This window comes from Tachyglossus aculeatus, chromosome 13 (assembly GCF_015852505.1).
Source record: "Tachyglossus aculeatus isolate mTacAcu1 chromosome 13, mTacAcu1.pri, whole genome shotgun sequence".
Classification (NCBI taxonomy): domain Eukaryota; kingdom Metazoa; phylum Chordata; class Mammalia; order Monotremata; family Tachyglossidae; genus Tachyglossus; species Tachyglossus aculeatus.
Genome location: NC_052078.1, coordinates 6,203,636 through 6,231,115, shown reverse-complemented (window position 1 = coordinate 6,231,115; position 27,480 = coordinate 6,203,636). Strand labels below are relative to the sequence as shown.

General features: G+C 45.4%; 1 protein-coding gene across 4 annotated transcripts in view; it reads right to left on the bottom strand.

Moving 5' to 3' along the window:
• Positions 1-27,480, bottom strand: part of DPP6 (dipeptidyl peptidase like 6) — a 551,379-nt gene that overhangs the window by 423,815 nt on the left and 100,084 nt on the right. The window contains exon 1 of one of the 4 annotated variants that reach the window (XM_038755597.1): positions 19,553-19,756. The exons of the other annotated variants lie outside the window; for them this stretch is intronic. Coding sequence (XP_038611525.1) covers positions 19,553-19,756 — 204 coding nt within the window. Of the gene's footprint in view, positions 1-19,552; positions 19,757-27,480 lie in introns of those variants that run through there. 4 annotated transcript variants of the gene reach the window in all.

The following is a 27,480-nucleotide window of genomic DNA, read 5'->3' as shown; positions in this document are numbered from 1 at the left end:
CTGGGATGGTGTCAAACCCCCACCTGAGTATCCTTCCCCACCACTCAGTAAAGTGCTCAGCACACCTGAAGCACTTAATAAATACTACTGCTCTCCTGCTCCTAGAAACCCTTTGTTTTTCTGGCAGTAATAATAATAGTAATTGTGGTTCATTCAATAGTATTTATTGAGTGCTTACTGTGTGCAGAGCACTGTACTAAGCGCTTGGGAAGTACAAGTTGTGGTATTTGTTAAAGGCTTACTATGTGCCAGGCACTGTACTGAGAGCTGGGTGGACACAAGCAAATTAGGCTGGACACAGTCCCTGTCCCACAATGAGGCTCACAGTCTCAATCCCCATTTTACAGATGATGTAATTGAGGCACAGGGAAATGAAGTGACTTGTTTAAGGTCACTCAGCAGACAAATGACAGGGCTGAGATTAGAACCCATGACCTTCTGACTCCGAGGTCCTTGCTCTATCCACTCTGCCATGCTGCCTCTCATAAACAGCATCAGTAAGAAACCAACCTGGGCTCTCCATCACCATACATACACAAACCCTCGTTATTCGGGAGCAGCTCAAGAAGCTCATTTCTGAAAGGCCTCTCTCTCCTACTGCCCATAGTCCTTCCTAAGGGTGAAGGGACTCGGCAAGCTGTTTGCACTCCTCAAACACCAGCCCAAATGGGCCGGTCCACGTAGAGATCCAACAACCCTAACAAGTGTCTCAGGGCCAGAGGCAGGATAGCCGCGGGCTCAGAGGCAGGACAGCCGCGGGCTCGCAGGATGGGGCCCCTTGAAGGAGTTTCTCGGTCGGATCGATTTCCTTGCTGCCACGGTGGGTTCAGAGACCCAGATGCTTCCCCAACAATGACGCTCCAGCATCTTCTGAAGATGGACAAGCCAGGGTCGGGGCTGGGTCAGACATTAAAGCCTGGCTCTGCTTCTGAACTTTCGGAGGAGCTGGAGCATGGGGCCGGCAGCTCCCCCCCACCCTCCACTAGAAGCATGGGAGGATAATGATAATAATTATAGCAATTATGGTATTTGTTAAGCGCTTACTATGTGTCAGGTACTGTATTAAGTGCTGGGGAGGAGACAAGCGAATCGGGTTGGACACTGTCCCTGTCCCATATGGGGCTCACGGTCTCAATCCCATTTTACAGATGAATTAACTGAGGCCCAGAGAAGTGACTTGACTGGCCCAAGGTCACACATCAGACAAGTGGCAGAGATGGAATTGGAACTAATGACCTTCTGACTACCAGGATGAGTCAGGGCTGTGGCTCGCTGTGATGGCACAGGGGCTGTGGGGCTCCAACCTCGCCCACCACCGATGGAGCTGAGCGATGACAGCTGGCTACCCACAGCCTTGTCCTGGCTCTACTTGGGCTGGCTTCCGGCTCCCCTTTCATTCTTTCATCACACCCAAGGCACTAATTTTCTGACAGAAATTGGCCAGTGAAGTGCCACAATGGGTAATGAGGCCAACGGCGTAACTGCTTTCTTCACGACATACAGTCCGGAGCCTGTCTGGCCTCTTCCAACATTGCCATGCCCGGAGGGAGGCTATAGCAAAGCTGGAATTTGTCTGGGTTTATCTTTTCCTGGGGCCCTTCCTGCTTTCCTCAGTCAGTGGTGGAGATGGAGATGGTATGCTCCGTGAATGCCGGCTGCGTCTTTCCCAAATCATTTAGGGAGGTGCACCTGGATCTGAGCCCTGTGTGGGATAGGGACTGTGTCTGACTTGAATGTCTTGTACAATGCTTGGCATAGAGTGAGCACTTAACAAATACCACAGTATTATGACTGGTCACCTGAGTGCTACTAAGGTCTGTACTAATTGCTCTGGAGAGCACCAAAGTTGAAAAAAAAGTGTTCCTGCTCTTCAAGTATTTGACAATGTAATGGGGGAGACAGACACGAACTATTTACAGTGAAAGCCGGAGGTAGAATAAGGATGCAGCATCTATATATCATGATAAAATATCAAAAATAATTGAATGTGGAAATCAACAGATAAACCCCATCTGGGACAGGGACTGTGTCTGATCTGATCATCTTGTATTTACCCTAGTGCTTAGTACACAGTGAACTTTAATACCGTGTTTGTGCACACACACTTAAGTTTTGGGAACTGGGATAAAATACTTAAGTATTGCTCAGATCCCCTCCTCCTCTCCCATTTCTCATTCACCAGTGAAAGTGCACTGTGGTTTGGGTTTTGGAGCAAATCATATCCTCGAGAGTTCTCCTTTTATTTCCTCTTATTAAACTCATTTCCTATTTACTGAGCACCTGCAGGATCCAGGCACCGAACCGGGATTGTTATAACTCAGCTATGGATAGGCAATTTATACCGAGTCTATGAAACTGAAGGGAGAGAGAAAGCAATGCTCCGCTAACTCCCCCTTACCTCATTACCCCCCTGCATTTCCTCCAGAACACCAGTTCTGATGGAAGCACCTTTGACCCAAAAGCTGAAACAATAAGAGGACTCTGAGCCCAAACGTCTCGCCTCTTAATGTGGCAAAAATGCTCACCGGAGCTCACATGGCTCTTGGGACATAAGTGTGCTGATGGTGCTGCTGTTTCTTACAGCCAAATAGGCACATTTCCATTGAGATTCTTGTTTGAAGGGGGTTTTAAAGATGCCTCTTTCAAAGTTTGGCTTTCTTTTTTCAGAGAAAAACTAATCCTCAGACCAGTTATTCCCCTGCAAATAATTTACCATCTCAAACCCCCCAAAAAAGCTGAGAAGCTGAACTCTATAGGACCATTTGGGGCACCTTTCTTCTAATTGCCTTTTTTCCTTGCACCTCATTTGACTGATCTCACTTGCCATCCCTTTTGCGAATGGGTTTGCTCTTTGCAGCTGAGGATTAGCAATTTCTCCTTTCCTGATTTGCTCCAAACACTCAGTTCTCCTATAACACGGGAGTCACATTTTTGACCAACACGATCTTAAGGAAAACTCAGATTCGAGTAGATGTGCTTTGAGTGATGCTGTAGGCATGTGCGCAACCATCCAACAGAGTTGGTGGACACATTCCCAGCCCACAAGCTTACATCACTTAAGGAGCTGAGCAAAGATTACTTGCTCTTTTGGAAAAAAATAGGATTGCCTTTTGCTGAACAGACTCAGGGGAAGAACAAACCCAACCACCACCATAGGAACTGTTCTAATTAGCTCAAGGGTCACGCTTAAAGGGCTGGGTGTTTTGGTAAACACTTATGGGGGCACTCAGATACATAACCTCTAGACTGTGAGCTCCTAATAGGCAGGGAATGTATCTACCGACTCTGTTGGATTGTCCTCTCTCAAATGCTTAATATAGTGCTCTGCACACAGTAAACACTCAATAATTACTACTGATTGATCATTGATGAAAGAAGACACTGATCTGGGGATCCAGGGACAGGCTGGAGGCTACACACTGCATAGACCGAGCCCAGTATAAATCAGGCTAGTGGCCTCCTCCTTCTTGTACCGTCTGGTTTAGGGAGGGTAGTGTACATGGGGGTGTGGAGGAGAAGATGGGGTGTTTGTTATTCTGAGGCAGCAAAATTTAGTGCAAAGTGTACGAGAGAATGGGAATCATGAGTAGGTTGTTTCGTTTTTTAAATTTTTAAATATTTGTTAAGCAATTACTGTGTGTCATGCAGTGTTCTAAGCGCTGGGATAGATACGAGTTTATCACGTTGGACACAGCCCCCATCCCACATGAGACTCACAATCTAAGTTGGAGAGAGGAGGATTTAATACTCATTTTACAGATGAAGTAACAGACAAGGAGAAGTTAAGTAATTTGCCCAAGGTCACAGAGCAAACAATCGGCAGAGCCGGGATTTGAACCCAGGACCTCTGACTCCCAGGCCAGTGCTCTTTTCACTTGGTCACACTGAGAGTTCTAGTCCAATTCTGTCACTGGTTTGCTGGGTGACCTTGGGCAAGTCACAGTCTTTCTGGGCCTCAGTTCCCTCATCTGTGAAATTGACTGTGACTGTGGGACTCCTAGATGGTAAGTCCCATTTGGATAGAGGAGAGGTAATGTTTTGGATAATAACCTCTGCAAGGTAGATACCGGGACTTTTAAATAATACAAGGAAGGAAGTGGCAATATTCAAAAGGTTTGGCAAGCATGAATAAAGTTTCTGCATCTGGGTAATGGCAGAACACACCAAAGGAACCTCAGCCAGGATCCATTCAAAAGAAATCCCATGAGACGCCTTGTTGCTACCCCCTTTCCCAAGAGTCACCAAGACGATGGCTAGGGGATGCAATACCTGGACTGGACCCAGTACCTTGGTGGAATCCCGATTCCACCACTTGTCTGCTGTGTGACCTTGGGCAAGTCACTTCACTTCCATGGGCCTCAGGTACCTTATCTGTAAAATGGAGAGTAAGGCACTGAGCCCCATGTGGGACATGACCTGTGTCCAACCTGATTAACTTGTATCTACCAAAGAGTTTAGTACAGTGCCTGGCACATAGTAAGTCTTTAACAAATACCATAAAAACAAACAAAAAACAAAGGCTGTTTTTTTGGACAAATCAAAACATTTTTGCACTCCTGATTGCCTAGAGACCTCGGCACATATTTCTGTTTGCAAGAAATAGAATCAAAGGGATCATTTCCAACAATGATTCATTTTGCTTTAAACAGGAAAGGGTGATGGGGGGTGTGGGGGCAGGAGTAGGGCCTTTAGTGAGGCTGATTTTCTCACCATCTAAAATGAATGCAAACTGTGGGATAGAAAGATCTGCACCTTATTTAAAACATGCATCTTCACAATGACTTTATTTCTCCCAAATTGGACACCACGTGAAACCTGATCTTTTAATAGAAACTAATGAACACGAGAGAAATACCAAAGACTCAGGAGGTGACATGGACTGAGGCCAGGGAAGATTTCTTTTCGGTATTTTTGCTTTGAGAATTTATCATCAAGTCCTTGGTTTTCATTCCTTTGGTCCTCGGCTTAATAGATATTGTCAGCATGGACCAGAAACCAGGACGAGCAATCTATAAGTAACAACTGGACTTCCATTTAACTGCTGGGACCAAATGCTAATTCCATAAAATAATGAAAAGGAAGTGGAATACCATTTATACTGGGTAGGAACGAGGTAGGATGGGATTTTACAAGCAGTCCTGTATCGCCTTGATAATCCACTTCCTGGGTCCTTGGGGAGATATGATTGGGATTGCTGCCGACTTGTACTTCCCAAGCGCTTAGTACAGTGCTCTGCACACAGTAAGTGCTCAATAAATATGATTGAATGAATGAATGAATGAATCTACTAGGGCCCAGAAGACTGAGGGAAGAGAGGGACAAAGACAGAGGCATATGGGTGGGATAGAGTGTTCCAGAAGCCTTTGTCCCTTGACTCTGCCATTTTGTGTCTTTGCCTCAATTAAGATAATGCTGGGATTAAATGTAATGAGTCTGCCCTGCTAGAGATAAGACATAACTTTTCCCTCATAACCACTGGTTTCTGAGCAATGGCAACAGGCTAGAAAAGGTGCCCTACGGTATTTTCAAGGGCACAGTATTCAAAGGTGCAAGACACCCAAGGGGTGACAATCTCACTGTCAACAACGTCCCCTTGGAACCCAAGGACAACTTTCTATAAGGAACATATGGAACCAGGAGGGAATGTTTAAGCACTTAAACATTTTTTATTGACCTCCTTTATTTTAAAAACACAACAATCTCCTTCCCCATCCATGACTTCCCAGGTTTTAAAGACCTCAAACCTAAAAACACCAATAAAAATAATAATTAACTGTGGTATTTGATTACTTCTTACTAAGTACCAGGCACTTTAACTAAGTGTTGGGGTCGTTACAAGATGATCAGATTGGGCACAGTCTCTGTCCCATGCAGGGTTCACAGTCTAATTAAGAGGGAATCCTCATTTTACAGATGAGGAAACTCAGGCAATGAGAAGTGATTTACCCAAGGTCAAATAGCAGGCAAGTGTAGAAACTGGGACTAGAACCAAGGTCCTCTGACTCTTAGGCCTGTGCTCTTTCCATTAGGCATCTTGGGCTGTTTCACAATAAAATGACAATAATGATATAAACACATTATCTACTGTGCAGAACAGATATGCAGAACTCAAGGACAAACATGGCTTTTAAAATCTGAAATCCAATCTTCCTGGCCTTCCAGCCATAATTATGCAGCACTTTAAACTAAGAAAAATACAGGTTTTTACATAAGTAGGACTCTAAAATATCTGAATGAAAAGGGAGTATGACTACATAGTCTTTCAATACCCTGCCAAATCTATGCATATTTTGCTCTAATCTGAAGTATCCAGCCTTTGGGCACTACCACACATTGAAACGTTGATGCCAGAATGCACTTGCTTTGTAATATAAGAACAAAGGTGGTCCCTAGACTTTTGGAAGAAGGAAAGAGAAGGAAGGGAGAGATAGAAGGAGGAGGAAAAGGGAGGAGATGAGAGCAAAAAAGAGGGAAGAAAAGTGACAGCTATTGTAAGGTGAGGGGTGTGTCTGATTCTCCTCATAGATGAGAAGCAGCATAGCCTAGCGATTAGAGCATGGGCCTGCGAGTCACAGGGACCTTGGTTCTAATTCCTGTTCTGCCACTTGTCTGCTGGGGATCTTGGGCAAGTCACTTCCCTTCTCTGTGCCTCAGTCACCTCATCTGTAAAATGGAGATTAAGACTGTGAGCCCTATGTGGGACGTGGACTGTGTCCAGCCTGATTAGCTTGTATCTACCCCGGTGCTTAATACAGTGCTTGGCACATAGTAAGTGCCTAACAAATACCATAAAAATATTAATATATATTTAATAATCTATATAGTGGTCCATATACTAAGGTCCACAGGACAGAGAGGTTCCTCTGCTCTGCCCTGTCGAGCTTCAGGGTGAGTCATTGGTTTGGACAAGATCAATGGCTCTGGATGGTAGATGAAAATGGGGCTGTTTGGGGTAAAGCCATATAATAGAGCCAGCATGGTTCTATGTTAGACTAAGCCCCACCCTCAGCAGACATACCGCCAGGTAGGGCAGCGGTTCAAGAAGATAACGGATAAATGAATAGGGGTTCGCTAGGCAACATAATCAGGTTAAGAATACCTCTCAGCTCTATTCAGAACCCAAGTTTCGGTGGTTACGCTCTTTGGGATGGAGGATTAAATGTCTCTTACTGCTAGGGTGCAAGTTTAGGGTGTGGCAGTAGGTTAAGCACACTATAGGCCATAGGAAGAAGCAGCCTCTTAATGTAGGCTCTCAGTCATTACAATTGTTATTGTTAAACACAGAGAGATGGTTAATAAAATTCCAAGCGGGCAGTAATTAAATAAAAGGGCACATCAGAGGGGCCTAGTGGAAAGAGCCCACGCCTGGGAGTCAGAGGTCCTGGGTTCTTACCCTGGCTCTGCCAACTGCTTGCTGTATGACCTTGGGCAAGTCACTTAACTTCTCTGTGCCTCAGTTTCCTCAACTGTAAAACTGGGATTCAATACCTGTTCTCTCTCCTACTAGGAATGTGAGCCCCAAGTAGAACAGGGACTGTATCAGCCCTAGCATTTTCAGCAGTGCTTGATACGAAGTAAAGACTTCAATACCATAATAATAAGGGCAAGAAAGCTATTAAAGCCACTTAGTTCTAGACTCAAGGACTGTGTCTTGTTCCTTCTCTGTGACTCCCCATAAAGCCTAACACTTGCAGTAATTATTCAAGAAATATCTGTTGATTCACCAACTGTGAACGGTCTGATCCAAGCCACCCTCCTCGCACAGATACATCAGATCCTATATGAGGCTTGTATTCTAAGCAGGAGATAGAACAGGTATTGAATCTCCATTTTGCAGATGAGGGAACTGAAGCACAGAGAAGTTAAGAGACCTGCCCAAGGTCATACAGCAGGTATGTGGCAGATCCGGAATTAGGATCCAGGTTCTCTGACCTGTTCTTTCCACTAAGCCAAATTGTTTCCATCCCTCTAAACTACAGTACCCATGGTCTGTGAATGTTCCTATCTTTAGGTTCCCATTGATCCAGGCACTTCGCCTCCTTACACAGAGGGTTGCTTTGGTGCCCCCCCCCCCCACCTCCCCACCTCCCCACCCCCACCTCCTATACAGAACGCAAGTTGCCTCTCCTGCTTTTTATTACCTGTGACACCTCTTCCTTCCATTGACAGGGATAATTAACAACTCCTCAAGAGCAATGAGAGCACCTGTTCTCAGAGCTCTTGAAGCAGGACTCCTAGCCTCATCCATTTCAGGTCTCTGACAAGCCACGAGAGCTCTCCATCAGGTCTGAAAAGACCAAAAATGATGGCTTTCTGGCCAGATAGCTCCTTGAATCTTGTACTACCCCATTTCCCCCCCCCACCCCCACCCCTAAAAATCTCTGCCCCTGGTTCATTCTCACCTGCAAAATGAAAAGTTGCCACCTATGGTAGAGTCAACCATGTTATCCTATCCTGTGGAACTGATATTAACTTGCTTCTCTGATTACAAACACTCTTGCAAATATCTTCTGGGCAATTAATCAATGATATCGATTGAGTGCTTGCTTATTGGGTGCAGAGTACTGTTCTAAGTACTTGGGAGAGAACAATACAACAGAGTTCGTAGACATGTTCCATGCCCAAAAGGGGCTGACAGTCTAGAGGGGTGGGGCATATATTAAAATACATTTTGGACCTGTACATATGTGCTGTGAGGCTGAGGATGGGGTGAATATCAACTGCTTGAAGGGAACAGATCCAAGTGCACAGGTAACATAGAAGGGAGCGGGAAAAGGGGAAATGAGGGCTTAGCCAGGGAAGGCCTCTTGGAGAAGATGTGATTTTAAAAAGGCTTTGAAGGTCATGAGAGGGGTGGTCTGTTGTATATAAAGGGGTGGTCTGGCCTGAGAGAATTTCAGGCCAAAAGACAGACCATGGCAAGGGGTCAGTGGTGAGACAGCTGAGCTCCAGATAGACTGATCCAGTGGAGGCTGACAAATCCGTTCAACAAAGCACCACTCCACCAACTGTCTCATACCCCAATTCTCCCATCTCTTTCCCTCTCCTCCTTTCCCAACCTTGTACTGTGACTTTTAACATGGATTCCTTTCACCCATCTATCTCTGGCTCGAAATGACCGCCTGCTATTGCCCTGAACATCTCTTGTCATTTTACTGCATTACCTCATGCTCCCAACTCTGACAACATGAATTCCACAGCCAACAAGCCACTCCACTTTATGCGACACAGAGCACTTTGGCAGCTAAAGTACGATGTTCGGATAACTACTCACCCAAAGTCATGTATCTTCTTATTATCTGCTACATTATCCTTATCTAATTGCATGCACTTTGGCTCCATCTGACATCTTTAAAAATACAGATGCTTATTAGCTTTTTCCTCAACAGAAGATAATATCTGGGCATCAGTGAATACATGCTCAAGGCCTTGCATGTCCCAACCTCTGCCGGATCAGAGATCCCTAACCCACCCCAACAAGGTTGTGCCAAGTGGTTCAGTTCCGTGCTGCTTGAAGTTGCTCCTTCCAGCCTGCTTTTCAATGCTGTCGCAGAAAATATGTGATTAGCATGGAATTCTCGAATTCTGTCGCACTTTTCATTCACAGATCTTACAGCTTTTTAAGGACACCAATGAAGGGCCCCCTTATGAGACAGACCCCAGATTATCAAACTCAAAGTACGTGGGCAAATAAAAGTAAAGACGTTTCATCCCAGTCTCCTACTCTGACCCTCTCCCTCCCTGTACTACAGTTATTTCTTTATACTGTGGAAGTCTATGGATTTATTAACTAGAGCCTCCCGCTATTTAGATACATTACAAGCACCTGGCACATTTTCTTACTGAAAGCATGAATTTTGGCCCAAAGATCTTAGTTTTGCTGAAATGAGATGCAGTTCAAAGACCCTGCTCTTTGCTTTCCACAGTTTGGGTGAATAAATTATCCCATGATCACAGAGAGGGAATCTGGCATACAAAGCCTTAAAATTAAATCCAGGGCCAAAGGGCCCAAAAAGCCTAATCTAAGGTAAATTGTCAATTTCTGAGGTTAGAGGACAAATTATATCTTTCTTGATAATGTGTTTTTATGTAATCCAGGACCTTGATACCTATTATTTTCTTCCTACCTTACCAAAAACAAAAAGGCCATGGCTCATTAATAGATGAAATGTAATGACTCAAGAACATGGAGACCAGTACTGAAAGACAATGACTCAAAGGCTTATTTCAGAAGGGAAAATGTGGACTAGATAAGCTTTATGAAAAGCCGTCAAGCACTCCCATAAATCAAAATGTGGTTTGAACCAAATGACTGGCCAAAAATAATATCATCCCTGTCTGAGAATACAAAGCATATTGAGAAATCCTCCTCTAACATCAACCTTCTACCTGTGCCTTAATATCATCTTTCTCACCACTAACTCCTTGCCCATGTCCTCCCTCTGCCGTGGATATTCCTTCCTCCTTTATATCTGACAGAACACCTATTTCCCCATCTTCAAAACCCACTAAAATCACTTCTCCTGCAAGAGGCCTTTCTCAACTCTGCCCTCACTCCCCTTTCTTAGCCTTCCCTTCTGTGTCACCTATGCATTTCACTTTGTTCCCCTTAAGCACTTTGTTATTCTCTCCTCCCCAAATCCATAGTGCTCAGGGGCTGGGGTAGGAAGAGGATTAGTCCATAAATGCTTAGGTGACATGGATGTGCTGAAGAGGCAGTAAGAGGAGAAACAGGGTGAGGTGATGAAAGATTTAACAGGGAAGGCCTCCTGGAGGACATGTGAATTTAGAAGGACATTGAGGACGGGGAAAGCAGTGTTCTGTCAAATGTGTAGAGAGAGTATCCACCCCAGCTGTTAGTACAATGCCTGGCACAGAGTAAGCACTTAACAAATACCATTTATTACGGAGTTCCGGGCAGAAGGGAGGATATGAATAAGAGGTGAGTGGCGAGGGAAACAAGAAAGAGGCCCAGTGAATTGGTTGGCTTGAGAGGAGTGAAGCATGTGAACTGGGATGTAGCATAAAAGGCACAAGGATAAAGAGTGAACGGAGAGAGCTGTCTGAGGGCCACGAAGCCGATGGTCAGGAATTTCTGCTTGATGTGGAGAGGAATGGGCAACCACTGGAGGTTCCTTGAGGAGTGTGAGCCCACTTCTAGACTGTAAGCCCACTGTTGGGTAGGGACCGCCTCTATATGTTGCCAACTTGTACTTCCCAAGCACTTAGTACAGTGCTCTGCACACAGTAAGCGCTCAATAAATACGATTGAATGAATGAATGAGTGGGGCTATATGTCCCATTATAAATTCATAATAAAGCTCTTCATTGTTGAAGCAAAATAACACACCTGTTGACTCATAAATCACACTATTAACTAGTGGAAAACAATGATAGCCAATCATATTCACTTCAGGTGCACCTTGTGTTCCCAGGGCTTAACAATGATTAGTTGATAGATACATTCTCTTATGAACTAGAGCAGGAGGGACAGCACCAACAAGCTTTTGTATTCAGTAAAGCTAGCAACAACCAAGTGAAAGAGGCAATCCCCCCCGCCCCCGTTCACCAAAGACTATTCACGTTTCTATAGAAACAACTTTGCTAATATGGCATTCTGCCGCCACTTAAAAAATAACTGTTTCTTCAAAACGCACTAATTGATTTCCTCTGCTACTGAGTCAGAGGAACAGAAAGCTAGTTAGAATCTGATAAAAGATCCTACAATACCAATCAATTAATAGTATTTATTGAGCACTTACTGTGTGCAGAGCACCAAGCTAAGAACTCAGGAGAGTATACAACAGACCTGGTAGCCACATTCCCTGTAGTGACTTACAGAGAGGGGAAATATCTACATGAAAATAAAAACCATACAGAATGTGTTTTGTGGCCAGAAACATTTGTTCTACCTAAGATGAATGTGTTTTGATATCAACATGAATTTATATTAACTGAGTTCTCACACTGTACCAATGCACCAAAAACACAGGACTTAGGCCCCACTACCTCTGTGATTAGTGTTCAACCAAACTAACGCTCCATCCTTCTGCTCTAAATAAGTGGCTCATGTTCCATATTTCCCTCATCTCTCTTGCTCCCTTGCCTTTCTTCCTCCGATCTTCCTCTCTCCAGAAAACAGCTGCTCCCCTTCTCCTTCGGGTTCATCCCTACAAATCAGTCAATCCATCAATCAATGGTAATTACTGAGTTCTTACTGTGTGCACAGCACTGTACTAAGCACTTGGGAAAGTACAACAGAATTACTAGACGCGATCCCTACCCAAAAGGAACTTAGTCTTCAATCTTGTAGTCTACATATTCAAAACATTAAAAATTAACCCAAATGCCCTGGTCTACCACCAGATATCACTATGTTTGGAGACTGGCTCAGAGGTCAGTCAGTTGACTGACCACCATGACAGTCAGTTGTCATGGCCACCATGACACTTAATTGAAAGCAAGATGCTACTTTAGAGTAAAATGCTGCTGTCACGACAAAGCCATACCTGTAGTCAGCTTTATGAAGTACGCTCCTCCCATAGACTATAAGCTTCCAGGGGGCAGAGATTGCATCTACCAACCCTGCTGTATGGTATTCTCCCAAACACTTAGTACAGTGCTCTGCACACAGTAAATGCCAAATAAAAAACACTGATCGACTGACTAATTGAAGAAATGCTTCAGCTGAGACCTCTGTAGGGTCCCACAGTTTCTGACTGCCCTCCAGAGACCCTAATTCCTCTCCAGGAGGGCACAGTTGAGTCGATCACCGGGTGCCCTAGTGACTTTTATCCAATCCTCAACCCATCCTCTTTATGGGATTTCCTGCTGTTCTACTGCTCCCCTTAGTCTGGAGTTCTGCCCTATGAGATGATACTTCGCCTGACTTCAGTCTTCCAATCACAAGAGGCTGCATGAATTTTCCTCCATCATTTGGAGTGCTGTGATATTTTATTAAGTAATGCTGACCTATAACGCTTTCCATAATTTTGGATTTTAGTTAGACTGTGAGCATCTCAATCTTCCCTTGTAACACAGCACACATTTTGGATGGTGTTCTGCCCCAAATTGAGACTCAATAAATCTCATGGACAGATTGGTGAACTAAACCCTAAGGGAACCTGCTTAGTATCAAAAACAAAACAAACCACAATCATCCCCTCGGGAAAGAAGAATGCAACTTCTGATAACTTCATGACCTAGTCCTAAACTGGAAGGCCCTATGTGAATTTAAAACATCACTCAATCGATTAGTATTGCCATATGTTCCTGCTGGCTATGTACAAAGTTACACAATTTTGCCTCTTTTATGAGCATCTGGTGAAATCCCCAACACCATCTAATGGATAACAAGTTAATGAGACATTTCTCTCTTTTCTAATTTGACCCTGAAGCTAGAGAAGCATAATATACACAACTGCATCATGCCTTTACAGGAGTCTCATATCAAAAGAAAAAAAGAAAAGAAAGCATCGTTTTGAAAATTAAAGCAGTCAGGCACATATCACCTAAAGATAAAATGTTTCACGTGCTGAAATTTCAAAATATTTCAAAATCCATAAGCCAATTTAAGGGAAAAATTAGTTGGTAATGATAATGTATTATGAATTGCTATTCTGAAATTCCTTTGGTCACTTAAATATTCAGTTACATTATTCATACCATTAATTCTTTTATCAGGCTCAATGTGCAAGTGTTGTAAAAATCAAATGAATACCAAGATTAAATTATGACTCTTTGCAAACAAAACTGTAGTTTTTTAAAGAAAGGTCAAATTAAAGACAAGTATTTCATATTCCAAGTTAACTAAAAAAGTTACTTAAAATGAATATCAAAATAAATGATTAATTGAAATAGAAACCATCGATCACATTTCATACAAGAACTCAATGCCTTTAATAACTTATTAGATAGGATTTAATTTTAAAAGTATTAGCATAATTATCATTTTTATAGGCAATGCCTTTTAAAATGGATCAATACTGTACATTACAGAGAAGTTCTTTCTCATACATTTGATTAATGCATTGTTATCATCATAGTAATTAAAAGGAGTAGGGTTATACACAATCAGCATGTACATCTTACTCAGCACCTCCTGGCAGTTGCTAGCAAAAATTAAACTCATTAATCACTATGACTCCAAAGAAGTTAGTAAGCTTCAGAAAAATGAAAAAAGCTCTACATTATGGAAAAAAACCATCCAAAGCCCACATGTATGGAAAACTCCTGTCAACCATGTGCTATGACAATATTAATCTCATAGGGAAGAAGGGGGATTGCATTGCCAAAATTATAAATGAATGTTGTGCTATTACAATGATCCATAGTTATTTAGCTTCTCAGATAACACAAGTCAGATACTTGGGACAATGCAAAGGACGTCGTAAAAACAATGCCACCTGGGCAATATTGTAATGGCCACTTTGTAAAACTTAAGGTGGTTTTGTTAGCTGTTGATCTGTTAGCCTTGAACCAGGGTCTTTAGGATGCAGTCTTCTGAAAGGTAGGGACCAGGTCGAGTTCTTCCTTCCTAAGACCATTTGACATTTATCCCAATGCTCTACATTAGAGGGTACAGAGCAAACCCTCTTGATTGTCTGATTAATTGCTGACCGTCAATACCAATAACTAGTTCAAAACGTAATAGGCCAAGGCCAATGTTACAGTAGGAGATATCTACAGAATTGCTGCCCTGTCTTCCTTTCAGCCCAGAGGAAACAACTTCAACAAGCTGGGGCACTTTGGCCCTTGGTGTTTTGGGGCACTAGGTGAGCTGGCTCTATATAGCTTAACCATTTTGGCCTGAACTGGCTATGTATAGAAAAGCTCATTCTGGGCAGGGAATGTATCTGTTTATTGTTCTACTGGACTCTCCCAAGTGCTTAGTACAGTGCTCTGCACACACTAAGTGCTCAATAAATATGACTGAATGAATGAACTTCACAGTTAGCAGTTAAGTGTGGGGTCAAAGCTTAACTGCTCTGAAGAAGAAAGGAGACAACTGTCTTATTTAGCATCAAGGAGTGGACCTTAGCTGGTTTTAGGATTAATTCTACCACTGTTTCGTGTGTTTACTCACAAGGGAGTCTTGAATAATTTAGACTTAATGTATGTCTGTTATGGTCCTGGATGCCATCAGGAGATAAAGAATATACAAACCTAAGGAGATGAAAAGTTAACATAAGCCATGGTATGGACTTGTGTACTAGAGACACAAGATGAAATGTGTCTTCCACGGAGGTCATTTTAAAAGAATTCCTACTCTTTGGCATAAGTATTTGTTTTTTTTCTGATTACAGTATCTCAATCAGCGTGCGCAGAGATTAATTTAAACAGTTATTAAATTACAATGTAAAACAGCTGTCAGCATCATTTCAGTAACAATGATCTTATTTCCAAACCTAGAAAAAACACTCAAAACTTGTAATATTCTTTCTGGATGAGCTTAAGTGATTTAGTTCAAATTTAAAAGGGATAGGCTGGTAAGGGGGAAATCTGCCAGCATGGAGACCTTGACTGTTCAGTTTCTATTTCAGAATGATGTTTTACAACTGAGATCTAATCCTCCCCAAAAGGGGTTTATCTGACAGACCCTTAATTACCAGCCTGATCACCTTGTAACCTCCCCAGCGCTCAGAACAGTGCTTTGCAAGTAGTAAGCGCTTAACAAATGCCATCATCATCATTAGCAACAGTAAACACGCCTATCGTTTTTTTGTACGTGCCAGAGATTCATCCCCCAGCACAAATGGATTAAGGACAGACACTGTACATACCACCAGTTAATTATCCTTCCCCCAACCTCTTTATTCTTGTCCCTTGCAGTCACCTTACATTTTTCCCTTAGGTGGGTGCCCCCCACCCCTCTTTATTGGTCCAGAGCTGCAATCATTTATCTTCCAAAATGTGTTCCTGCTGCTGTCATTCAGACAAGCAATCCGCTTGGGTGTGAAGTATCACACTAATTCTGTTTACCGTGGTTTTCTCGGTCAAGGTCAGGAAGCTGCTTTGGTGTGGATCTGAACACTCTCCCCCCTTCCTGGCAAACCACCAGGAGCGAGCAGTCAAATCGCCTTTTTTCGGCTGGGATTGAGCAGAGGCGGTTGGGGAAGGGGGCTGAGAGGGGAGGGGGGATGAACACGATGTTTTTCCCTCGGCCGGGGGGGAGCTTTTCAGAACCCGTAACAGCTCCCTTGCGCGGCCCCGGCCTTTCCCAATTTCGGTCCTGCGCCAAGGTGGAAAGTTACAGCAGATTCCCGAGGCTCTGGCACGGCCGGAGTTCCTCCTGAATGTTTACCCGGCTAAAGGCTGAGAGAGGGAGACAGAGTAAGCGACAGAATACGAATAGGTATAGATTGCTCAGATTTACCTATTCTTTTCACTATCTCGGTTCATCAAAGAAAGTCTCGAGATCACCAACTCCCCCACCCGACACACACACATTCATTTTCTCTCTCTCCCAGTTTTTAACCCCCCCCCCCCACCACCATTAAGAGACAGAAAACGCAACTAAGGCAAAGCACCAGGGATTCATTCATTCACTCAATCGTATTTATTGAACGCTTACCGTGTGCAGAGAGCACTGTACACTTGGGAAGTACAAGTCGGGAACCTATAGAGGCCCCTTAAAAAGCATTTTCATCCTTTATTTCAGATGCTGCCACCTTTGACATTCTCTAACGCAAACTTCATTATTGTAACTTTCATCGTTGAACAGAAATCGGGGTATTCGCCCTTTAAATCTTATCTCCGGGGAAATACCCATTCAACTCTAGAACGCAGGAAATTGAGGTCTGGAGACCTTCGACCGCCTGGAAATCTCCACTTAATTTCACCGTTTAAGCCCAAAGTTGCTGGACATTTGGGGCTGACCCACCATATTCTGGTCAATCGCACTGCTGTGCACTCCAGTCGAACCGAACTAGGCATGCACATCATCATCATCAATCATCATCAATCGTATTCATTGAGCGCTTACTGTGTGCACAGCACTGTACTAAGCGCTTGGGAAGTACAAATTGGCAACATATAGAGACAGTCCCTACCCAACAGTGGGCTCACAGTCTATCATGCATGTGCACATCCTCTCTGCGGGCAGGGAAAGAGCATTACACACTGATTCTGGCGCCCACCCTCATCATGAGTCGAAGTTAGGGAAGGATTTCCGAGCGGTGGCACATGCACATGCAATCATCTGCACATGCTAAATGCCTTTATTTGCTTCTCGGTTCAACGCTTTGGATTATCCGAGAAAGTTCCAGACATCTGTCCTATTTAAAAGCAGGGAAGATACGCTTCAAGCTAAGTTTTTTTTTAAAAAAAAAAAGAAGTAAAAGAAGAAAGGGGGAAGAATCCTTAGGAGAAAATGTCTGAAATAAAACCTCGAAGCCTTGGTCTTCCCTTTAGTCCTAGCGACATCTAGAGCCTATAGGGGCGAAAACGACATCCTTTCTGATTGAAGCCGGAGAGATGAAACTGGTTTAAGGAGAAATCTGTCTGCATTGCAGCTCAGCTAGCCCCCCTCCCCCAGAACACCTCGGCTCCCTGGGTCCTTCATCGGTGGATGACCTGATGTGGCCACGGGCCTGCCCATTCCTGTCCATTCACCCCACCGGGGCACAAACCCGGCAGTTCCAGCCTAGGATATATCCCTACCCAGGAAATGGAAACTCCCTCCACAGCAGGAAGAACTTTTTTTTAACCTCCTCCAGAAAAAAGAACTTTTAAAGCGGGAGAGGAAGGAGGCAAAGAATCCTGAATCCCCGGGGTTGCCCCGGGACTAAGGGATTGTCGTGCCTGGCCCGGGAAAGGAGCCTCCATTCCTGTCCTGAACGGGAAGAGGTGGGCACAAACGCCCGCTTACAGGCCAACGCTGGAAATTTGGGATTGAAGCAACTTCCCGGAGTGAAACTCCACCAGGTTGGGCAGGGATTGTGTCTGTTGCTGAACTGCACTTTCCAAGAGCTTCGTCCAGTGCTCTGCACACAGTAAGCGCTCAATAATACGACTGAATGAACTAAATGAATGACTGAACGAATATTTCGTCCTGGAAACCGCCTCCTTGTGCGACACAGCTCAGGACGAGCCCAGTCACCCCTCATTGGGTCCACACGCACACACTCCCTAAATCTCGAAGGAGCAGAGAACGTACTCTTGGCTAGGAGGACTGGTTTATGGTCTGGATTAGTATTTTTTTAAGAAAAGGAGAAAGCAGCATTTCCTCCACCAGGTCACCGGGGAGGGATCGATCCTTAAGGATTTCACTCTTCCATCCATCAGGGCCCGCCGCGGCAGTGACCTGCGTGAGTCAGTCGTTACTAAGGCGACATGCAAATCCAACCTTTGAAACCGCGGCTGCAAACACCGAGAGGAGTAGGAAACGTGTAAGAGAAGTTTTCACTTAATACATCTTAATGTTGAGAGCGAGAGATAGAGGGACCGAGCAAAACCTATCCTCGGGGATGAGGTTGGGCGGAGGGGGAATGTTAGCCCTCCGGGCACACCCAGCTTCTCCAGGGGGAAATACAATCAATCAATCCATCAATCGTATTTATTGAGCGCTTACTGTGTGCAGAGCACTGTACTAAGCGCTTGGGAAGTACACGTTGGCAACATATAGAGACAGTCCCTACCCAACCGTGGGCCCAAAGGAATAGAAACAGAAGGAAAAAAAACCCCAAACTTCCTCTCAAAGAAATTCCTGTCTCTAACCAAGAAGTGACAAGAGAGAGAGGGGAAAGTGGGGAGGGGCAGGGGTGGCCAAGACCTGACACTTGAATAATAATTATCAATCAATCAATCAATCGTATTTATTGAGCGCTTACTGTGTGCAGAGCACTGTACTAAGCGCTTGGGAAGTACAAGTTGGCAACATATAGAGACAGTCCCTACCCAACAGTGGGCTCACAGTCTAATTATAATTATTTATTGATAGTAATGGTATTTGTTAAGCGCTTACTATGTGCCGAGCGCTGTACTGGGGTGATACAAGGTCATGAGGTTGTCCCACGTGGGGCTCACAGCCTTCATCCCCATCTTACCGATGGGGTCGCTGAGGCCCAGAGAAGTGAATCGGCTTGCCCAAGGTCACGCAGCACACAAGCGGCGGAGTCGGGATTAGAACCCACGTCCCCCGACTCACTCTCTTTCCACTAAGCCAGTCTGTGCTTCTGGAGGCCACGGGCAGCTCCTTCTGCGGTTGGAAAGCAAGTCGCCCAAGCCCTGTCCGGCAGCTGCCCCGGGGGTCCGCCCCCCCCCCTTCCCCACGTTAGACGCAGCCCAAACCACCCTCCACCCTGGGGTTGGCAGCCCCGGTGACCCCGGGGAGGAGGGAGAGGAGGAGAAGAAATGTGAGCCCGTTGTTGGGTAGGGATTGCCTCTCTCGCCGAATCGTACTTTTCAAGCGCCTCGTCCGGTGCTCTGCACACGGATTGAGCTCTCGGTAAATACGACTGAATGCATGGGATGAAGAACACCCTCCGAGAAAACCCCTCCAAGAAACCGCGCCTTTCCCGGTCGCAGGTGCAGCGAACAAAGATCGTCTTACATCCTCGTCGTCGCACTCCCTCCGGGGCTGGTGGTGGAAGCGGGGCCTCCCGCCGCCCGGGCCTGCCGGGGGCGCGGGCCCCCGGGCCCGGCCGCTCTCCTCCTCTCCGCCCGGGCCGCCGAGGAGGCGACTCGCCTCCGGTGGCCCCGGGAAAGACCGGGACGTGTTGATTTTGCCCGTGAATCTCTGGTAGAGCGAAGCCATCCGTCAGGCGCTCTCTCTTTCCCCACCCTTCCTCCCCCCCCCCACCCGCCAAAAAAAAAAAAAAAAGCACAACCCGGGCGGCGGGCAACTGCTCTTCCCACTGAACTCAAGTCGCCACCGGACTGCTTTCTATTCTTTCGTCTCTCTCGAGCAGCACAGCTAAGCAGGGGGTGGGGTTGGTGGTGTGTGAGTGTGTGTTGGCTTGTGTGTTTAATCTGCTTGCAACTGCCTAATCAAAGGGGAAGGCGGAGGGAGAAACAGCGGGGATGGGGATGCCCGGGCCCCGCGAAATTTGGCACCGGGGAACATTCAAGAGCAAGGGCTTCTCCTCCCCCGCCAACGGGATGATGGCGTCCGGGTGGGTCGGGAGGGAGCCGAGGAGGGGTTGAGCGCACAGCGCAGGGTTGGGGTTTGGGCGGCGGGAGGGCTCGCGTATCAACAGTGTGCACAGTGTGGGAGGGATGGAGTGAGGTGCGGGGGGGCTGGGAGGCGGTGGAGCATAAAAAGGGGACAGATAGGAGGAGGAATCAATCAACCAATCAATCGTATTTATTGAGCGCTTACTGTGTGCAGAGCACTGGACTAAGCGCTTGGGAAGTACAAGTTGGCAACATATACAGTCCCTACCCAACAGTGGGCCTCACAGTCTGGAAGGGGGAGACAGAGAACAATGCCAAACATATTGACAAAGTAAAATAGAATAGATATGTACAAGTAAAATAGAGTAATAAATATGTACAAACACATATACATATATACAGGGGCTGTGGGGAAGGGAAGGAGGTAAGATGGGGGGATGGAGAGCGGGACGAGGGGGAGAGGAAGGAGGGGGCTCAGTGTGGGAAGGCCTTCTGGAGGAGGTGAGCTCTCAGTAGGGCCTTGAAGGGAGGAAGAGAGCTAGGTTGGCGGATGGGCAGAGGGATTGGGGGCATTCCAGGAGGAAGAGAAGGCGGGAGGGGGGAGACCCGAACTGAGTACCCACATCCAAAGCACGTTGCTTTTCCCTCCCATCCACCCTCTCAGCTTTCTTGCCCCTCCCTCCCCACCTGCCTTCTCTTCTCCCCTTCTGGGGGCTCCTTCGTGGGTTTCTCCTTTGGTTGCTGGGTAGGGACCGTCTCTATATGTTGCCAACTTGTACTTCCCAAGCGCTTAGTACAGTGCCCTGCACACAGTAGGCGCTCAATAAATACGATTGAATGAATGAGTGATTCTCTTGCCGAACTTAAAGGAACAACAAAGCCACCTGATTTCACCTGGGGGTGGGGGGGCTAGCGGAGAGGGCGAGAAAGCGGAGGAGGCGGGACTCAAATGCAAGGAAGGGGCGACAGAGACGTTAGGTTCAGAAGAGGTTTTCTTCCCGGTATTCCAGCTCTGACCTTGGCAGCCCCCCAAATCTCCCCTTGGAAAAAAGAAAACAAAGGTGTGGAGGGATGCCGTCGATAATTGACGCTTCGGGGTGAAACCAAGGGGTTTGGGCGCCTTTCCCTCCCCCCGTCACCATCCCCGCTCGGAGGCTTTACAACCCCGGCCACTCCCAACCGCAGGTCGCGGCCCGCCAACTTTTATGCCAATTTCATCCCGACTGGGAGGGAGAAGGGAGGTTGGGGGCGGGAAAGCGAGCGAATTCTACCTTCCGGACACTTGGTATTAATTCATTTTGCTGCATTAAAACGTGCTTCAGCGCCCCTGTGTGGAAAGACGTCCAAACTGTGCCCCTTCGCAAAAGACGGCTGGGTGCGCTCAGCTGACAGTCCTGCTCCACTCGACTCTTTCCTTCCTTCCCTCCCCTTCTCCCCCCTCCACCTCCTTCATCGTCATCATCATCATCAATCGTATTTATTGAGCGCTTACTATGTGCAGAGCGCCGTACTAAGCGCTTGGGAAGTACGAATGGGCAACGTACAGAGACAGTCCCCACCCAACAGTGGGCTCACAGTCTAAACGGGGAAGACGGAGAACAAAACCAAACATACTAACAAAATAAAATAAATAGAATAGATATGTACAAGTAAAATAGAGTAATAAATATGTACAAACATATATACAGGTGCTGTGGGGAAGGGAAGGAGGTAAGATGGGGGGGATGGAGAGGGGGAGAGGAAGGAAGGGGCTCCTTGCTCCCCGCCCTCACCCCCTTCCTCACCCAGCCCCCCGCCCCCTCCTCCTTCCCCAGCCCAGCATCCCACGTGGGGGGAGGAGGGCCGCCCCCACCTCTAAGTAGCCTCGGCTCCCGGAGGGGCAGGTCTTACAAATGACCCTTTGAGGTGGTGCCTACAGCTCCCGGGTTCCCATGGCAACCTACGTTTAGGTTGCCAAGACGGCTGGCGCGGCGGTGACGCCGAGGACCGACAGAGAGGTAGAGTGAACTGCATCCTTGCCTCCCTCTTCCTCCCCAGAGTCCCGGGCCGATTGCTCGCAGGGGTCGGTCCGGATGGCGACAATAAGCCCCCGGAGACGAACGTCCCGCGCTGGGCTAAATCACAGACCCTGCCCTCCTCGCCCCCCCCCCAACACGTGCTGTCACCTCCAAATTTTAATCCTCTGTAAAACCCAGATTTTTGCTTTCATCCCCGACGGTAGAATCACTGTGGCTTAGTGGAAAGGGCACGGGTTTGGGAGTCAGAGGTTGTGGGTTCTAATCCCGGGCTCCGCCACTTGGCTGTGTGACTTTGGCCCAGTTATTTAACTTCACTGGGCCTCAATTACCTCATCTGTAAAATGGGGATTAAGACTGTGAGCCCCACGTGGGACAACCTGATGACCTTGTATCTACCCTACTGCTTGGCACATAGTAACTGCTTAAATACCATTATTATTATTATCTAACTTTTAGACTGTGAGCCCACTGTTGGGTAGGGACTGTCTCTATGTGTTGCCAATTTGTACTTCCCAAGCGCTTAGTACAGTGCTCTGCACATAGTAAGCGCTCAATAAATACGACTGATTGATTGATTGATCTAACAAAACGCACTACCCTCATCCATCCCCCTTTAAAAGATCCAAACTCTTTGGAGACAGGCATAGTCACCCCTATGGTGAGGAAAGCACGCTCCTCCCATACTTAAAAAGTTCAGATCTTCAAAGTGAGATTTAAAAAAGCATGGCATTTAGATAAAAAGGGAGTACCCACCCTGCCGGCCACTGCACTTCAAGGGAAATCACGTTGAGCTCCCAGCAGTCTTGAACCCAGTGGTACTTAAACAGAAGTGAGGCTGGTGACTTTGAAGTAAAGGTCTTGGCATATACAAATGTACACAGGTAGGCTGACATGTATATTGCCTAGATAGCCCTGAATGGAGTCATATGCAGCATTATAAATATGTTTCATAACTGGGAAAGCACTTTTCAAAACCATGGTTTCAAATATATACATATATACACACACACATGCCTGAAATGCACATACATTATTAGGAATGCATATGTACAAACATGCATTTGATCAGTGATTCTCAATTTGGGGTTAGTCACCAACAAAATAATATCACAATGATAGGCATTCTTATTAAAAGCTACCTTTTACAAGTACTTCCTTCACTTAAAGCTATTATCACCTTAAATTTGAAAAAGTATAGCGATGGTTAAAATTATGATTTTTGACCACTGTTGGTGTTCCCTCCCCTAACGCCTAGCTATATAATCTCACACCAGGGAAAAATAAATTCATCAGAGGTTGCCCCTCAATCCCTTGTGTAATTAGAAAACACAACAGCAGGAGGCAGAGAGGAATTAAGATCAAATCAAACAGATAAGTAGAGGCTGTGGTAATTTTGTTTGGAAAAGTAAGACAATGTTTGTATTCAGGACATATAAATTTGTAGCTATACATCTACATTACAGCCAAATATGTGCAAAGATTTCTTTTTCACTTAAGGAAATTATGTGCATGTCTGAAAAAAAAGGCAGAAAACACCGTTCCTAGTTTCGGTCCCCAGAAGTTGCTGCCTACTTTTGTTTCGTAACTTCCATTTGCTTGAGATCTCGGCTGCCACTTGTCTGCTGTGTGACTTTGGGCAAGTCACTTCACTTGTCTGCTGTGTGACTTTGGGCAAGTCACTTCACTTCTCTGTGCCTCAGTTACCTCATCTGTAAAATGGGGATTGAGACTATGAGCCACATCTGGGACAGGGACTGTGTCCAACCCGATATGCTTGTATCCACCCCAGTGCTTAGTACAGTGCCTAACATAGTACGTGCTTAACAAATGCCACAATTATTATTCATTATTAACAAGCAACTTAGACTCTGAGCCCCATATGGGACAGGAACTCTGTCCAACCTGATTTACTTCTACAAGCACTTAAATGGTGCTTGACACGCAGACACTTAACACATATGAATAATAATACACAATCACTTGGATGGGGAGTTGGACCCCTCAATCACTTGGAATACTAGAGAGAGAAACAAAGACAGTATAATCAAGAGAACTAAACTGCAACCATAAGAGATCAAAGCAACTAGCAACATCACAAAAGGAGAGGTGAATGTGCTGGCAACATCTGGCTACTCTTAATTTGAGTAGATTGGGACTTCCTGAAACCTATTCACATCCCTTTGCCTTTGAGAAGAAACAACAAACCACAGGATCAAGTGAAAATTGCTTGTCCACTGAGCCTTGGTGAGTCATGGGTTTCAGGACTGATATCCAGCAAATTGGATCATATTCTAGGCAGAAACGGAACTTGGTACTGTAATCAGTTTCAGAACCAAGAGATATGAGCTTTCGGGAACTAAAGAACATAAGATTCGAAGTTTATGATGCATAATGAAATTCTCCCATCTAAGTGAATCCTCCCATCATCCCGGAATCAGAGCCAAAGAGAGAAATAAGGCATTCTGAAGCCAGCATGACCCTCAAAAGGGTCTTTTAATCTTGTATCATTTCTGTGAGATGAGAAAATGTCAATAACTCCTCTGTCCAAACATGTCAGATTAACACCCCTAATTGCTCTTTAACAAAATATCTTTTTATACTTGCTTATTTGACAAGCATCACCGGTTCAGAGTGCTATAGGTGGAGAGAGCTTTGGTGAAAACTGTTTTTTGGTGCTGCTTAGTGCAAAGATTTTGAGTTCTCCCAACTCTTTACAGCTGAGTGCTGAATGGGCCATTCTTCATCCTTGTTCCACATGATCATATCTCTGCGTAATAAGGCTTTTTTTTTTGCCCCTGGATCTGATCCACCGCTTGGGTCACTGGGATCCGTTAGATACTGCAAAATATGGTAGATTGTCACTTTCAAATGTTCAATATAAGGGACTTTTTGGTCTACATGCAAGCTAAGCATTGTAGATAATACTGAAAACAGAAGCCCACTCAGCCTCCCTAAGCATGATTTATATTGCCTAAGAGGTTTTCTCCTATTTAGGAGAGAACTTTGTCATGCTGTTTACATCAGCTCCCACTTCCTGAATAAAGTTTCTTCCCCCTGGTTTATTTTCCACAGTTTCAAAGTCATTGACCAGACCCTTTGGGTTCCTCCAGATGGTGAAGAACGATGCTCTGGATAGCGAGGCGGTCTCATTCTGTGTGCCAGGTCTCTGCAGACAAAGCACGGGGGAAAAACTGAGGCAATTATCAGATAATCCTGGCCAAAAGATCAGTCACCCCTGTGTGATTAAAAACCTCTATTTCCCATTGGATAAAATGACTCAGTATCTGGTTGGATTATCAGGATAAGTACCTCAATTCTTGGGTAGGAAATGTCTCTCACCATCTTTCTCCTTCTCTCCCTTTGCCTTTCTCATTCTCGCTTTCTCTCCTCTCCCCTAAGAACCTAAGAAATGCCATTAGCCTGGACCAATAGTTCATCCAGCTCAACAATCTGCTTGGTCCGACATGGAAAGAGGCTATTTGGAGGACTTGTGCCACTCATCCTAATGGTAACAAACGTTCCCTTTTATATCCCTAACCCTTTCGCTTTCTCTCCTTCCTCCCTCTTTCCTTTTCCTCTTTCTTAGCCTGTGTCTCGCTCTCTTCCTCTTTTGGTACAGCTTTATCTACTCATGTAGGGAATGATGAATTTGGCTTGCATGCCTTGAATATTTACAAAGATCAGGTGCTATCGACAGGTGATAATCTTTCCAAGGATCACCTAGGATTAAAGCACCTAGCACTTGCTCTCTGGGGGTCTCATCCACTCATATGCCTTTAGGTCCCATCTGAGTACAGGTCACCCCCAAATCCACCTCTCCAACACAACCACTCACCAGTTTTACAATCTTGTACATCCTCTCACTTCTAGAGCAGCGCCACGTGGCTGCCCTGCTGACACTTTAAATTTCAATATGGCTCAAGACTGAATATATCCTCCTAAATCTTCTAAACGTACCTTCCACTTATCTTTCCCATCACATTCAACAGCCACCATTATCCCTGTCCCATTTGCTTTCAACTTTGTGACTATTTTTGACTCCTTGCTGCCTTTCTCCTCTCTCATCCAGTTGGCTTTTAAATCTTGCCAGTCTAAGGACCTCTGTTTCCCTTGATTCCACGTGATTTATGCATACTGTTTGTCCTTCAGGAATGATTCTTACCGACAGCCAGTCAGTTGTATTTATTGAGTGCCTAATGTGTGCAGAGCACTGTACTAAGCTCTTGGGAAAGTACAATATAAGACACATTCCCTGTCCACAAGATCTTACAGTCTAGTCTACTCCAGTAGTAGACTAGGCTCCCCAAGGCCAAAGTTATGTACTTATCTGAGAATTAAACCCCAGAATTGCTCTTGTACTATGTCCCATAGGTTTACTATTTAATACTACCATGCAAATTAGCACTAACCATGACCTATTCGAAATTAGGTTCAAGGGAATAAAAATGGAAAAAAACCAATACCTAGCTCAATACTGTGGGGGGAATTGGCAGTGGGGGGCTGGTCACCCTAATGGCTGCTGTAGGAACTATTGGCTGCCTTCTTGTACCAATGTGGCCCTGAATCCCTTCCGACCTCCACTCCTCTCCTGCCTGCTGACAACCAGAGGCTGGACTGAGCAGAGGTTTCTTTGAGCTTCGCTGGGGAGGCTGAAGTAGGTGGAAGATGCCCAGTGATCATATCGATAATAATAATAATAATAATAGTGCTATTTGTTCAGTGTTTACTATGTGCTAAGCACTATACTAGGCACTGGGATAGATACAAAATAATCAGTTCAGACACAGTCCCTGTTCCACATGGCGCTTACATTCTAAGGAGTCTGTCCCCTAGTTTAGCACATCGTTATGGTATGTATTAAGGACTTACTAGATGATGGTGAAGACATGGAGAGAGCAATGGGGCCAACCTGGGTCCCTATGCCTTTCATCTGTGTTCACCCTTGTCAGGTTGGAATAAAGTAATAGATAAGGAGAGATAACCTAGGGACAGGATAAAGTGAAAAAGATAGCAGTGGTAGTTACTAAGTACTATGCTAGGCATTTGGGAGAATACAACATAAACAAGACTAAGTTACCTGCCCTCAAGGAGCATGCAAGCTATTGGAGGGTAATGGATACAACCTAGTAGATCATAAACAGTATTCCCTTGGAAAAAGGCAGGCCTCAGGGCATGTGTTTGGGTACCCATTTGCAAGGCTGACAATGGCTCCTATGGCAGCTTTGTGCTTTTAGGCTATTAGCATTTGCCCCAACTTTCAGCCTGAAGCTCTGGAGGGGCCTGCAGCCTCTGCTTCCAGACCAAATAGTCACCAGCTGTGCCAGTCTGCGAGACTCCGTTTAGTTGT